General features: G+C 44.4%; 1 protein-coding gene across 4 annotated transcripts in view; it reads right to left on the bottom strand.

Annotated features, from left to right (window-relative positions):
- The window catches only part of TBXAS1 (thromboxane A synthase 1), a 166771-nt gene that overhangs the window by 80648 nt on the left and 69954 nt on the right, over positions 1–16169 (bottom strand). For 2 of the 4 annotated variants that reach the window (XM_081533202.1, XM_081533203.1), the window contains exons 4-5: positions 11932–12028; positions 51–167 (exon numbers count right to left, since the gene is read on the bottom strand). In XM_081533202.1, coding sequence (XP_081389328.1) covers positions 51–167; positions 11932–12028 — 214 coding nt within the window. The remainder of the gene's footprint in view (positions 1–50; positions 168–11931; positions 12029–16169) is intronic. The other 2 variants (XM_081533205.1, XM_081533204.1) reach the window with 1 other exon arrangement.

Below are 16169 nucleotides of genomic sequence, written 5' to 3'. Positions count from 1 at the left end.
AGAGGAAACCTGCTCCTTACAGAAGACACTCTGCATTTCTCGTGTCTTACCTCACTCAGTTTTTCAGGACTGAAAGCCGTAGTCAGGACACTTCTGACCTCTTCCCATCTTTTGTCACGTAAGAACAGGACACTGTCAGCCACTGGTTTGGGCTCCAAACCCATTGCCTTTTGGAAAGAGACAAGCAGAGAGTTAGGATACCAGGACACCCAAGCCAGCTCAGAGGTCACAGAGTCCACAATAAACACTCTGGTTAAAGTCACCCATGACCATCAGTTAGATTTCTCTTGCAAGCGTATGAGGAATATAAAGTCTCATGGACAGTGATCTCAAGACCATGGCTGAGGCCCCCTGGGAGCAGATGGGGAAGCTTCTCTGGCCCAGTTCTACCTCGTTACTCTGTGATCATCACCATAGACAGCTCAGGGGCTTCTCTGTGTTCTGTAGCTCCTTGCTGAGTGAATGTTCCCTGAAGACCCAGCAGCAGGCTTCTTGGAGGTGGGCTGGTCTTTCCTGGGATTGAGTGTCATGGCTGAACTATGTGGCAAGGGGTTTTGTGTGGCTAGATTGGGCCAGATAGCTGGGTCCTTGGAATGTGGGTGGGAGAGGGGAAGGAAAGAAAGAGAGTCCATAATAAGCACGTGTCATCGGAGCTGCTTCCAAGAGAAGGCCTGTCACCATGTTTGTGTGTGCTTTCACTCACTCTTTCATTCATTTTTCTCATTCAGCAAATGTTTGTTGAATGTCTATGTGAGAAGTTGTCTATACAGTACTAAATAAAGAAGACATTGCACTGATTCTCACCGAGTTGGTAGTCTAGTGGGAAAGCAGACAGCTCCTAAACTGACAAATAGCTATTGTTATAGTTCAAGGGAAAGTATGTGTTATGAAGGGAGTGATGTGCTTAGTTGCTCAGTCATGTCCAACTCTTTGTGACCCCATGGACTGTAGCCCGCCAGGCTCCTCTGTCCATGGGGTTTCTCCAGGCAAGAATACTGGAGTGGGTTGCCATGCCCTCCTCCAGGGAATCTTCCCAACCCAGGTCTCCCTTATTGCAGGCGGATTCTTTACCATCTGTTCACCAGGGAAGCCCAAGAATACTGGAGTGGGTAGCCTATCCCTTCTCCAGGGATCTTCCTGACCCAGGAATCAAACTGGGGTCTCCTGCATTGCAGGTGGATTCTTTACCAACTGAGCTACCAGGGAAGCCCCTTATGAAGGGAGTGGGGGGTGGGGCAGCAAGGTGAGAAAATGATAGGGGATTAAATGGCCAGGAAGGCTTCTCTGAGGAGGAGATAGTCCTGCTGAATCTGGAAGCATGCAAAGAATGCTTCATCCCTTCTTCTTTTTTTTAAATATTTATTTTATTTGGCTGTGTCCGGTCTTAGTTGCAGTGCACAAATTCTCTAGTTGTGGCGTGCTGCCTTAGCTGCTCCATAGCATGTGAAATCTTAGTTCCTCAATCAGGGATCGAACCCACATCCCTTGCATTGCATAGTGGATTCTTAACCACTGGACCACCAGGGAAATCGCTTCTCATCATCCCTTTTCCCCAGGTCATTTTCTTCCTTCCTAAAACCAGCCACTCTGACCAAGTGGTCAAAACTGGGGGGGTCTCCACAGTTGTTCAGAGCACCCCTAGCCCTAGGGCTGCAGGGTGAGGGGAAGTAGGGGGGCTGGAGGACCAAGCTTTCTTCAGAACCGCACATGTGATGTACGGTTTTGCTATTTCTTTTCACTATTTTAATTATAGTTGAAACATGAAGCCAGCCACCATAACTCAAAAGCCTTGTAAGAACTCCTGTTTAGAAGAAAATTATAATTTTCTGATAAAATATGAACACTCAAAATAAGCTATAAAACATAACTGCAAAGTATCTGGAGGGACTTAATTATACGTTATTAAATAGAACCAAGTTGCTGGGATATTTTTCTGCAGAGGAATACCTCTCTATATTTAGGATAAAATTCTTTAGGAGTACCGTGATCACTATACAGAATTGTGGTTTTATGGAATTTTTAGAACATAACCCATTTGTTTAGGTTCCAGAGTCAAAGGAGAAAATCGTACATTATGTTTATTTGTATGTTGGCAAATGCCAGTCCTGTGCTACGCTACATCCAACACTCCAAGGAAAGTTGGATGGTGGTTTATGGGGTTCTGATGAAACAGAATAAACTGGAGATGAGCCAAGATTGATTGGATTTCATGTCTGTCCTTCAGACCTAAGGATTGTCTCCATGAAAATTTTTATCTTGCACTTAGAGGAGAAATCCAGTCCCTGTGCATTATGTCAGCATTGGTCTCCCTTATCGGCCTGCCACAGCAATCCTCTCCCCTGGGCCTACAGTTTCTATTAGAAGTCTTCCTTCGTTGATGGAGGATTTCAGGGGCACTGGTTAGAGTAATGGTTTCATTTCTAGATATGATACTAGCAGAGGGAAAGCTGCAAATCGGTCTTTCCAGAAGAGTGGTCGGATGGTGAGGGGACAAGCTGACAGATCTGGGAATGAATAGCTGGAAAGAGAAGGCTTGGGAGATCAGATCACGGTCCTTAATCTGTGCTCAAAAGCTATTTCTTGAATGCATATTACATGAAAGAGGAAATTTGGCTTGTGTTTTGACCCTGAGTGGTAGAATTGGGGTCAATAGTGGGAGCTGTGGGGAAAATTCCAGCTCATCTAAAGAACTTCCCAATAAAGTCAGAAGGTTCCAAGACAAAAATAACCTGCCTTGAGTGGTGAGCCCCTGTCACTGGAGACTGTATCCTACTTCTTGGAAATTCTGCATGGGAGGTTTGAGTGGCCTGGGTGGAGTGGGGAGTATAAATGACTTTTAAGAATTCTCTCAACCCTGAGGACTTAACCTCCAGATGACTACACCAGATATATATAGTTTAAAGGTATACATGTATCCATTCTCCCCCAAACTCCCCTCCCACCCAGGCTACCACATGACCTTGAGCAGAGTTCCTGGGGCTGTACAGTAGGTCCTTGTTGGTTATCCATTTAAAATATGGGCTTCTCTGCTGGCTCAGACAGTAAAGAGTCTGCCTGCAATGCAGGAGACTTGGGTTCGATCCCTGGGTTGGGAATATCCCCTGGAGGAGGAAATGGCAACTCACTCTAGTATTCTTGCCTGGAAAATCCCATGGATGGAAGGAGCCTAACAGGCTGCAATCCACGGGGTCACACCCGGGTGGAGGGGGTTGTCTAAATGACTTGTAAGAACTTTCTAAACCTCAAGGACTTAACCTCCTGATGACCACACCAGATTTAGTTTAAACATATACATGTAAAAATAAATAAATAAATAAAATAAACATATACATGTATCCACTCTCTCCCAAACTCCCCTCCCATCCAGGCTGCCACATGACACTGAGCAGAGTTCCAGGTGCTATCAAGTAGGTCCTTGTTGGTTATCCATCTAAAATACAGTGGTGTATACAGGACCTTCCCAAACTCCCTAACTATCCCTTCCTCCCATCCTTTCCCCCTGGGAACCATAAGTTCCTTCTCTAAACCACTACAGCTATTTTAAAATTAGTTTGTTTCAAAGTGAAATTTGCTCAGTTGTGTCTGACTCTGCAACCCCATGGACTATAGCCCACCAGTCTCCTCTGTCCATGGGATTCTCCAGACAAGAATACTGGAGTGGGTAGCCATTCCCTTCTCCAGGGGATCTTACCCACCCAGGGATAGAACCTGGGTCTCCTTCACTGCAGGCAGATTCTTTACTGGGTGAGCCACCAGTGAAGCCAGTTTGTTTATTTAAACACACACACACACACAATACATGTATTTTTTAGTTGTGGCAAAATACACATAATGTAACATTTACCATCTTAACCATTTTTAAGTGGACAGTTTGGTGGTATTAAGGACATTCACATTGTTGTGCAACCATTGCCCCATCTATCCCCAGAACTTCATCCTGCATAACTGAAACTCCACACCCGTGTCACAATAACTCCCCATCCAGCCCCGTCTACACATAATAACTGATTAGATGTTCTGAGCCAGGGCTTTGAAAGGCACAGGGTGCTTGCCCTGCAGGAATGAGACTGGTAAAACAGATGGGGCCGGACCGTGAATGCTGAGGCAGGAAGGGAAGACCCGAGGAAGGCAGGTCCAGGGAACCAGGCTCTGCTCACACTCAGGCCAGGGGCTTCCAGACTGCAGGCCATAACCGGTCATGAATGAATGTTGTGGATGGCAGCCACCGTTGAAAAGAAGAAAGGAGACAGAAAAAGGGAATGGGACAGAGTAGAAAATATTAGAGGGACATTTTGAGAAGTGAGGGGAAGGGTTTTTGTTGTCAAACTTTTGTTCAAGATGGGGATATATTTATGGGTATGTCTGCAAGGATGCTGGAGAGAGTATGTGAGTGTGTGTATGTGAGAGAAAGTGTTATGTTGTGTCCTGACGTGAAATACATTTCTTACCAGAGATCACAGTCAAAAATGTTTGAAAACCCTACTCTAACCTCATACCTGAGAGACGTCCTCACCCTAAGCTGAAATCGTGTCGGTCACCATGCTGCCAAGCTGTGCACATTTATTGAGCACCTACTATTAATATGTGCCGGTGCTATGGTAGCTCTGCAACTATTGAGTCAAAGAATGGAACCCTCGTCCTCAAGGAGCTCACAGCTGATTTGGAGATGGAGATGGGGTGGTTTATAACCAATACTGTGGATCTCACAAGAATCAAAGTGCTTTTCACATTATCTCATTAGTTTGGGGATAATTCTCCAATAGTCAGGAAACTGTCTTGACGAGCAGCGTGGTTCAGCAGTGGCCTCATGGCTCCCTTGCTAAATTTCCCTCAGACAGTTGAAGTTGTTTGTCTTTTCAATTAAGATCTTTTAAAAAAAAAGTTTTTTTTGTGGCTGCTCTGGGTCTTCACTGTGGCGTGTGGACTTTCTCTCGCTGTGAGGCATGGGCTCCAGAGCACGTGGGCTCAGTAGTTGCAATGCATGGGCTTAGTTGCGCTTTGGGATGTGGAATCCCAGTTCCCTGAGCAGGGATCAAACCCAGGTTCCCTGCATTTGAAGGCAGATTCTTAACCACTGAACCACCAAGGAAGTCCCTCAATTAAGAACTCTTTGAAATAGAGTCTAACTCAGACCAACTAAGCATACACTTTAAACACTGAGGAATCAAACAGTTCTGAGGAGCAGGTTATTCAAGCTGATTCTTCTGCATTCTGTGCTCACATGAAGTGAAGAAGCACGAATTGGGTGGTTTATCACAGGCCAAACCAGTGTTTCTCCACTGGCCCACTGGAGCCATGTAAGAACCACCAGCCCCTTCCCAGAGTGCCGCAAGATGCATGCAGTGCACTATTGCTGTAAATGGGCACGCATGTTACCATGAAAAAGGTGTAATGGGATATAAAGCCATAGCCAAAAATAGTTTTCTTGTGTCCTAGAACATGCCAGAGAGTTGACGCAAGGCCTGTATCAGCTCTGTGATATCCTGGCAGGGCAGTCCACAGTTCTCACACAACCACACAGAGCTGCAGGCAGCAGGTAAACAGAGCGAAGTGATTTAAAGACTCAAGAGATGCTGTCCTACTTCAGTGGTCAGGCTGCGAGTGTTGCTGATTTGTTTGGTGTTAAGTATGTCAAGGAGGCTGAGGAAATATTGGATTCAGAAAGGATGCCATGATCACAGAAAGGCCAGGTCCACGGTAACAGTCTTCCTCACACAACCTTGCACAGATAAGGAAGCAGAGGGTTACTGCCCCTCTCTCTCCTACCCTCAGGTGTGTGAAACACGGTGCCCTGCCCCTCAGTCTGTTACAGTTAATGAAAACCCGAGGATTCTGTCACCTGGGGAACCCCCAGTCCTAGGCCTGAGAACATACGCTAATTTCAACATATGACTACTGCTATCTGGCTGTACAAAGACTGAGCAACTGAGCAGGACTTTTATTTTGGTGTTTTGAAATATTTAAAGTATTGCATCTCCACAAGACAATTTTTGTCCCTTCACTCTTTGCCAGTAGAAGATGGTCATGAGCATCACACCGTCTTCCCTCTCTCGGCTTCAGACTGTGACCAGCCCAAGAGCATGGCCTCCAAGTAAGGGATGTGGCATGTCCAGGGCTCATGGGGACCCAGTGCATTTTATTTAAGGTTCGGGGGACAGGTGAGGCTAACCCCAAGTTGGGCTCCGTCTGCCAACTCAGCACCAGCTAATGAAAGGTGAGGGGGTGGGGAGTCTTCTGATTTGAACAAAGGCAAGAACTTTGCTATGGCAGCCCTGCCTGAGAAAGTTCAGGAACACAGCCACTGAGAGACCACTCCTATGGCTTATTTCCTGATCTCTTCCCAGAATTCTAGCTGTTAATCTCCTGGTTTACACAGTTTTAAAATTTTCGGTTGCTCTGGGTCTTTGGTGCACAGGCTTGGTTGCCCCACAGCATGTGGGATCTCAGTTCCCTGACCAGGGACTGAACCCATGTCCCTTGCATTGGAAGGTGGGTTCTTAACCACCGGACCACCGGGGAAGTCTCTACACATTTGTTTTTACCTCTGCCTCCACAAAAGTCAGAGAAGGAAGATATGAATCTAAGATCAAGATTTTACTTATTTCTCTTTTAAAAATTTAAAGATGGCTTCCCACTGAACCAAAGGTCTAGTAAGACAAAAATATGAAATTATTTTCAGCAAGATTTTGAAGTTTAGAAAAGCTCTGCAAGGCCCTGATAGAACAGCTGAGGGTTCAATCAATACCACTTAGCACTGTTACTACATTACTGAGGCTTCACAGAACACCCGGTGCCCTGGAAGATGCTTGAGATCATCAAGTGCAATTCCCTGGCTCTGGCTTTTTTAGAAATGGGAAAAGCTGGTGAGAGGAGCGACCTGCAGGTTGCAGGCATCCCATTGTGGCCACTCCCAGGGCTTCCCATGGGCAGGGCAGCCCAGGAGGAGATGCGCTCGGCTCAGGCTGCAGGGTTTCCTGTGCACAGTACAATGTTTCACATAAAACAACAAGACCTGGGACTTCCTGGTGGTCCAGTGGTTAAGAATCCACCTTCCAATGCTGGGGACTCAGGTTCGATCCCTGGTGAGGAACAAAGATGCCACATACCAAGGGGCAACTAAGCCCATGTACCACAAGTACTGAGCCTGTGCCCCGAAATGAAAGATCCCTCGTGATGCAACTAAGACCCAACACAGTCAAATAAATAAATATTAAAACAAACCAAAAAACCCAATGAGAGGAGGGAGTGGGAGGGAGCTTCAAGAGGGAGGGAACATATGTATACCTATGGCTGATTCATGTTGATGTTTGGCAGAAACCAATATAATTGGTTGGTTGTAAAGCAATTATCCTTCAATTAAAAATAAATAAATTCAATTATATATTAAAAACCCAATGAGATCTGCCTCAAAACAGACAGGGGCCAGGCAAATTAGGTCACACACCTGTGCTTCTGGTTCTATGCAGTCTGTTTAGGCTTTAAGCAAGAATGGTCCCCAGAGCTATGGATCCATCATGTGAACTGACCCTTCTTGAGAAATGCAAAGCTGAAAAAAGTAGTCAGTGTACGACCCGGTGATGAGAGCTTCCCTGTCATGGACAGCTTCCCTGTCAAAACCATCCTCACAACTTAAATCTTCCTGCACCCACTTGAAAACCAGAATGTTTTCTCTGACTCAATGTTTTATTTAAAAGAAAGGGGACCAGAAACTCTAGAGGAGCGAAGATTCCAAAGCTGTCTGTGGAGAGGTGCTGGCTGCAGGTGGACGGGACACGTTTGCGGCTAGCTAGCCGAGGCTCTTTCGTCCTTGGTGAGTGGCGGCAGGCTGGTCCCTGGGGGCCCAGCTCAAGTGGCCTGACCCACCTGGAGCACTGGGTGGAGTTTGCCTTGCTCTTGAGCTCTGCAACCAGCCACGCGCTCCTGCTCCTGGGATGGGGCCTGGCTACAGATGCAGTGGGTTATAAGGTCTGCAGTGACACATTTGCCTCAGAACTTTAGCACTCTTTGCTGGTGCCAAGAGCTTTGTGGCTTCACAGGAACTCGTTCTAAGATTCCAGTGTCCGTGCAGTAAGACGGCGAAGGTAGCCTTGAAGAGGCTGCCCCTGGGGAGTCAGGCCCAGGGGTTTTATGTGCATGCTACGTACTAAGTCGCTCAGTTGTGTCCAACTCTTTGTGAACCTATGAACTGTAGCCAAACAGGCTTCTCTGTCCATGGGATTTCCTAGGCAAGTATACTGGAGTGGGTTGCCATGCCCTCCTCCAGGGGATCTTCCCGACCCAGGGATTGAGCCCACATCTCTTTTGTCTCCTACATTGGCAGGCAGGTTCTTTACCACTAGTGCCATCTGGGAAGCAGGTTTTATGGTCCTGAATAAAACCACTCACCAACTCCATCACGTAGTTTTAGATGTGAGTTAACAGTGTGGCTAGCCCTGTGCCTGGACGGTTGACCCCGAGTTGCCTGCGAGGACCTGAGGGTTGGCACCCCCACCCCACACACGTGTGACCACCACCACCTTCCAGTCCACTTCACAAACACATAACAAAACCTGGCAATGGGCACGCCTGCTGCCTGACCCGTTTGCCAGGCTCATTTCAGACCAGAACTCAAGAGCTCCAGGTGGCAGCTGTAGTGGTTAAGCTCCCCCAGTCTGGATCTGCATCCAGCTAGACCAACCTCATGTGGGCCAAAGACCCCCCACCCCTTCCTCTATCACCCTTCCCACGGCTTCCCAACTCTGAGCCTTCATGACAGGCCAGGAATGAAGTGGTCTACTACTGGTAAGACCATTTCTGCTGAGTCACATGAACCCAGCTCCAGTTTCTGCAGATTGAAAAAAAAAAAGAGCTGCCCCATGGTTTCACCAAGTACCTGATAGCCACGAGGAGCTAAGTAAAAATATCAGCATAAAAATAACCAAGACTGGAAGTGCTGGGAAAACTGAGGTTCTGTACATGCTAAGGAGACTGATTGGGGCTTAACGATAAATTGTGGTTACATTCAACTGGAAGGAACTTGAGGAAGTGCTGAGGGCGTAAGAGAGGCCCAAGGGGTCCATTTGGAAACAGGCAGGAGAGAGCAGTCACATTCCACTGAGTGCTTTGAAAACGTGAATTGGAAAACTCGAAATAGTAGCTGCCACCCTGGGTCCAACCCATAGAGTCTGTTCAGCCCCGTGTTCTTGAACTGGAAAAAAAATGTATCATTGAACAGTTTTTTAATTCAAATATATGCTCAGTACTGACTTATGTCAGGGAGTTCCCCATGGTGTCACCCCACCTCCAGCCAAATGTGCCCTATTTAGTCCCTCAAGGGATGCCTACAGCCGACATCCGAGTTCAGAGGTGAACCTATCCCCGCCGCTCTCCACCAGGCTGTCATGTGTACACATAAGTCAAGCCTGGATTTGTGAGCAGAGATGGGTTCTCACAGTTGGAAAATGAAACCGTGCGTTATTTAAGTTCCTTTTCACTTAATGCATCGAACTATTATGCGGAGGTATTTTCTGTATCACAAGGGACCATTTGGTAGAGGCTTGCATGGAGTAAGCATTTAGTGTTTACTGAATGAATGTGTAATAAAGCTGAATCGCTGAACACTCAAGTAAACATGGCTTATTAGAGGGGAAAGAGCATGGTGTCAGGAAGAAGAAATCACGCCTCGCTAATCTCCTTGAGTTCTTTGAGCAGATACGTAAGCATATGGATAAGAGGGAACCGCAGAGCCCAATCTAATTTGACTTTCAAAACCTGTGAGAAAATCCCACTCTAAAGATGGTCTTCTAAAAATTGAGTCACTAAGGACTGTTTTTATCGTGAATATCGGCTTGGCTTAAAGACCATAAACTAAGCTGAAGATAAGTGGATACAGTCCCAGATGGAAAATTATAAACATTGGGGTTTCCTAGAGATCTAATCCTTGATGGATCTCTTACGTGTTTGTGAATGACAAGAGGAAGAGTGTATATTGAATCTCCAAGTACTACCTCAATCATCTGGGGAGAATGTTAAGTTGATGGAGAGTCAATTCAGTTTGAACAAGGGTATATTGGATACTGAGGAGTCATTATATGTTTGGGCCCTGGGGTATGAAATAGAAGGATAAGCTTAAAGTTAATCAAGTTAGGGTGAAAGTCATGCATTCATTTACAGTAAATAGATGAAGGCACAATGGGAGTGACTGTGAAAATAATGGGAGTGACATAGTCCAGGGGTGCCCAGCCTCTGGGATCTAATGCCTGATGATCTGAGGTGTAGCTGATGTAATAATAATAGAAATAAAGTGCACAATAAATGTGATGTGCTTGAATCATTCTGAAACTATTCCCCACACCAAGCCTGTTGAAAAAATTATCTTCCATGAAACCAGTCCCCAGTACCAAAAAGGTTGGGTACTGCTGATGCAGATGATCAATGCTGTTAGAATTAAGAGAGGGGGGAATAGTAAATGAGAGTTGAAGTAGGGAAGGTTTTATGGGGGAGAAAGAATTTGAGGAGAGCCTGGAAGAATACCAAGGGTTTGGACGGGTGTAGGAAAGGTGGGGGACTCTCTTGTTAATAGCAATTGGACATGATGCTCTGGGACTGGAACGTGAGTGTGTTTGGGGCAAGTAACCAATTACTCTGAAACCTTGACAATCCAGGAACATCACCTAGGCAGCTGTTACAATAATGGCGGTAGAAAAAGCCCTGGACTTGAGCTGGGAGATAGCACATGGATTCTATTAGTCTTCCTCCTATAACCTGAGTCTTATTTCTTTGTCAGTAAAATACAGATGATAACTGTACCAGTCTCATAAGTTTCTGTGAAATTTAATGTGAAGAAACACTCTGGACAGCTCAACCAGTACAGAACACAGGCAGGCACTGCTAATTTCTTTAATAAGACAGTCTCAGCCACCTCACCTCTAATAAGCCTTTCCCTTTTCCCATCCTGGGTGGAGCAGGGTTTTCCATGCTCACCATTCCGTATTATACTGGTTTCCTTCCTCTCTGCCTCTTTCATTAGACTATGAGCTCCTCGAGGACAATACTGAGTTTTCTATCTCTTTCTAATCGGTACCTAGACAGTGCATGGTATATATCACAAGTGTGCAAAGGTTGGTCAAATAACCAACAAAAGAGTGAATACATTGCTTATATTCCTATAAGAATGGAAGATGAGTTTAATTTGACAAAAAAAAGAAAGGCACATAGAGATTCTCTGAATTCTCACAAGCAACTGTTTATTCATTCACTTTAGACTATTTTCCAAAAATCAGCGTGAAGGCTGTTGATCATCTCTATTAGGATTCTTATGTCCTCATTTTTGGAAAATATGGACAGCCCTGACCTGTGCCGTTTTCTGTCATCTCTTCCATTCTTTGGGCTTTCTCATCAAAGACAAAGAGTATGATATGTACTTTGCACAAAAAAAAAAAAAAAAGATGGACTGTGTACCTCCTTTAGTGGGCTAGAGACTTGTTACTTGGAGATGAATTTCCCTCATCATATTACTTGTCTTCCTTTTCCAATCTTAAGATGTTGATACTCTCTGGGAAAGATGTAAGCGTGGAAGTCTTGAAATGTTACTTTCCCTCTGATATTTATTAACCTTCCTTAGTGTTCCTCAGATGCTTGACCTATGCTCTCTGGATTCCTCTAGCTTTAAACACAGCTTTAAAAACCCTCCTGGTTTCAGCATTTTTATCAGCTACCACTTCTCTTGAGCTTTCGCTTTCTTGAAGCACATTTTAAATGTAAATGCTATTCTTTTGTAACAGTCCTGTACATCTCTTTTTAAAACTCAAATTCACTGGGGAGCTCAGTTTTGAGTTGAACTGATCTAAACCCTCTAAGAGGCCCAATCACGTCCCTGTTAGATGTGATGTGTGGTCCTTGCATCTTAGAAGGATTTCCCCTCCATCCGTATGCAGAAAGAAAATTACATACCATTCTGTTGGTAAAGTTACTGAACTTCTCAACCAACACCTGCTCAATCATGTCTGGCTCAGAGATAACAATAAACATCTGACGACCGAGATAGTACCTGGGAGGAATAAGAGAATTACTTTAAAATGTTTAATTTAAAATTACTTTAAAATGATAAATGTTGTATTTATCTGTTCTCTTCTCCTTTTCAGAAAGAATTCACAGTGGCTTAGAATCAGGGATAAAGGAAAAACAGGGAGTAAAGGTGTGGAGAAGATTAGGAAATGCATGTGCTAAGCATAAGGAACAGCAGAGCTCTGATGACCTAACACCAAACTTCATTCCACAAACATTTATGGAATCCCACCTGGTACCAGTCCCTGAAGACTCTGAGATGAATAAGAGACAGTCTTTAGCCCCAGGAAACTCACCCCTTGATAGGAAAGACAGATCTGTAAGTTTAAACACAATAATAAAGAATTTATAGGATCCAGTAGTAAGACCAAGAAGGAAATGGTACAGGTCAGTGTTGTCCCTATTTTCCAAAATTGGGGAGACAGGCATTCTAGCAAGAGAAGATCAGTGACTTGTATATACTGATTCTTGGGCAAAAGCCTAAAATATATTAACAAACCTTGATGAGAATTCAGGGACGATTAAACCTGCTGGGGAAAGGCTGAACAACTGGGTGCTAGACCTACATGTGAAGGAGCTTAAGAGATACTGTGAGACTAATGAAGAAACAGAGGGACTTCCCTGGTGGTCCAGTGGTTAAGACTTAGCCTTCCAATGCAGGGGATACGGGTTCAATCCTTTGTTGGGGAGGCTAAGATCCCACAAGCCTCAGGGCCAAAAACCCAAAACATCAAACAGAAGCAATATTGTAACAAATTCAATAAAGATTTTGAAAATGATCCACATCAAAAAAAATCTTAAAAAAAAAAGAAATGGAGGAAAGTCTCAGCCAATCAGCAGTGGTGGTGAATGCCAACAGGAAGCTGTTTAAGGACATACTGTTGTTTATTTATTAAATAAATCTTGCTGTTTATTGAAGTTCAGGGGACATAAAAGCATCCAAGACCCAGTCATAGCCTTCAAGGGTCTCAGAGCCTGGTGGCAGTGGCAATTAAGTAATCGCCATCCACTGTGACATCTGGCAAGCATGGGTGACATTGGGGGCACACCCCACTGAAAGCTTGGCAAAGAGAGAATGACGTCTTCCTAGAGGTGGTACTTCCTAAAGTGAGTTTCAAAGGATGGGCAAGAATTAGTCCAGATAGGTGGGTGGCAAAGGGGAGTGAGGGTGTGGCAGGCAGAGGAATCAGTTCAACAATTGCCCAGGAACAAGCATGCCTGGAGGAGCTGTGAGCGGTTGACTAGCAACTGTATAAAGCCAACCAGAGTGATGACAAGTAACCCCACTGCATAATGCCATATTTTCAGTACTGTGTATGCAATTATTTTTCAGGATGTTATTTGATCACTGGCACATCCGGTTCAGAGCAGTAAAGAGCAGAGCAGTACAAGTCACATGGGCATGAAAGCAGCAAAGTTTGCTCTGATTTCTTAGTTACTTAGAACTTTTCATAAGCTAAAAGTGTCTTTAATGTTTTAACTCTTCCCCTTCTTACTAACTGGGGAAAAAATAATATTTGTCTGGCACATGTCAGGCACTCAGAAATATTCATCTGAGTGATCATATTTCCCAAACTGTTAGAGAAATCTTTGGGACACAGGAATTCAACAGATGTGGTAGAAGAAAAAATATTCACTGGTTTGTTTTTTTTAATTGATTTTAGCCAAGAAGACCAGAAATAACCCAATAAAACCATGAACCAATGCTTTTATAAACTTTATGGGGCATGTCAGAATTTTTTTGAGAATCTGGTAAAAACTGTGGACATTTCCCTAAGACATTTCCCATTCACAGCATTTTAAAATGAAATTTGAGGAGTTCTTTGATGCCTGAAATGAAAAAAGCCAATCTAGAAAGGTTACATATTATATGATTTCATTTATATGTTTTTGAAACAGCAGTGAGATTAGTTATTTCTAAAGGAAAAGAGTAGGTTCTAAACTCTAGGGATGCGGGGTGTGACCAGTTTTGTATCTTAACGTACAGTAGTGGTTACACAAACCTACACAGCTGATAACACTTCAGAGGATTCTACACACACACACACACACACACACACACACACACACACACACGAAGGCTTGAAAATCTGATAAAACCTGAATAAGTATTATGGATCACGCTGTGTGTGCTCAGTTGCTTCAGTCGTATCCAACTCTTTGCGATCCTATGGACTGTAGCCCGCCAGGCTTCCTCGTCCTCAATAGTGGAGTGGGTTACCATGCCCTCCTCCAGGGAATCTTCCCGATGCAGGGATTGAACCTGCATCTCTTGCATTGCAGGCTGACTCTTTACCTACTGAGCCACCTGGGAAGCCCATTATGGATTGTATCAATGTTAATTTCCTGGTTTTGATAATGTACTGTAGTTATGCAAGAGGTAACCTTTGGGGGAAACAGGGTAAAGGGTACACAGGATCTTTTGTACATTTTTTTTTGCAACTTCCTGTAAATCTATAATTATCTCAAAAAATTTCAAATGTTTAAAAGTCACTTGGGAACTTAAACTATAGCCACAACTCTGCTCCTCCCCGAGCAAATCGAGTAGGCTGGGAGGAGCCCAGAAATCTGCATTTGAACAGGCTCTCCGGATTCTGATGTAAAGGACTACTCCCACAATTCAAGAAATACTCTTCTAGGGCAGTGGTTTTCAGCCTCAAGGACTGGTCAAAAGCACCAGCCAAGCATTCAAAAAGTAGTGATGCCTGACCTCCTGACCAGCATCTCTGGGGTGGGACCCAGTCCCTTCTAACTTTAATAAGCTCTCCAGTAACCAGCACTGACAGTTGATTGACAGTAACCAGATTGGGGGACCCACAAACTCCATGTTAAAAACCCTGCTTTAGATTTAACTAAAGCTCACGCTGTGATTCTCATTTCCCTAAATTCTTAGTTCTAAAAGGAAAGTATTTACATTGAAATGCACACCTATTTTGGTAATGATTCATTTGTATCGATTTAGTTATCACCAAAATAATTTTACATCAGTCAGTTCAGTCGCCCAGTTATGTCCGACTCTTTGCGACCCCATGGACTGCAGCATGCCAGGCTTCCCTGTCCATCACCAACTCCCGGAGCCTACTCAAACTCATGTCCATATAATCTGGATTTTCAAAGAAAAAAAAATCCAAAATAATACTTCTACATTCAAATGAAAGTTGTCCTTCCGAGTGGGCACCTTGGGAGCCTTTGAGCTTTTTTCTAGTAATGCTGCTGATGCTAAAAACAATTTTGTCACCATTTCTTTAGAATTGCTTCAGAGCTGGTTTATGAACCTCGTGAGAAAACTGGCCCCATTTTACATGTAAATTGTGTAATCTTATAGATTTATATTTATACAAACACTCATCTGTAGTTTGAGGAGCTCCTGGAAAGATCTTGATCGAGAAACATTTAAGTGAAGCTTGTTTTTCCTTTTGGATGTCTGGATGGCTGCCCTGTTTTTGTCTGTCCAGCCCTCCCTGAGGAAACACCCTTCCCCATTCCACCAGTTCTGGAGGAGCTGTCAGTGACAGAGCCTACCCTTCTGGTCATGGGGGTGGACTCACCATCAGGCATGGCTGATTACGATATCTCATCTCCTTGACAACAGTGACTGGTCCACAGGTTGGATGCATGACTGAGTCAGGACCAGTCAGAATCCTTCATTGGGTGTATGTGTAAGTATATACTTGGAGGCTGCTTGAGGAAAGCTCTGTTTTCCTCCTAAAGGTGCTTAACTAGGAATATATGAACCCAGTCAGTGGCCACCTTTGTACCACATGCTGGCACAAACTCCAGGTCAAGGTATGCTTCCTGCAGTGTTCCTTGCATCTTCCAAGCTTAAATTAGCTTGCACTTTTAAGTGTGTTTGAGCTGGGTTTCTATCATTTGTAATCCAGAAGTCCTAAATATTGCGAGGTATTCCTTTTCCTTTTCAACTTTGTGAGTACCTAATGCTGTTCTGCCTCTCAAAACATACTTCCCCAAGAGGCTCTGATCTCCGAGGCTTCCCCTGTGGTCCAGCAGTTAAGAATCTGCCTTCTGATGCAGGGGACATGCATTTGATCCTTGGTAAGGAAACTTGCCCCACATCCTTTGGGGCCACTAAGCCCATGAACTGCAATTACTGAGCCCCCGTGCTC

The sequence above is a fragment of the Giraffa tippelskirchi genome, chromosome 10, assembly GCF_054371585.1.
Source record: "Giraffa tippelskirchi isolate mGirTip1 chromosome 10, T2T-mGirTip1v1.2.pri, whole genome shotgun sequence".
NCBI lineage: Eukaryota > Metazoa > Chordata > Mammalia > Artiodactyla > Giraffidae > Giraffa > Giraffa tippelskirchi.
Note: the sequence above shows the minus strand (reverse complement) of the source record. Positions and strands in the feature narration are given on the sequence as shown.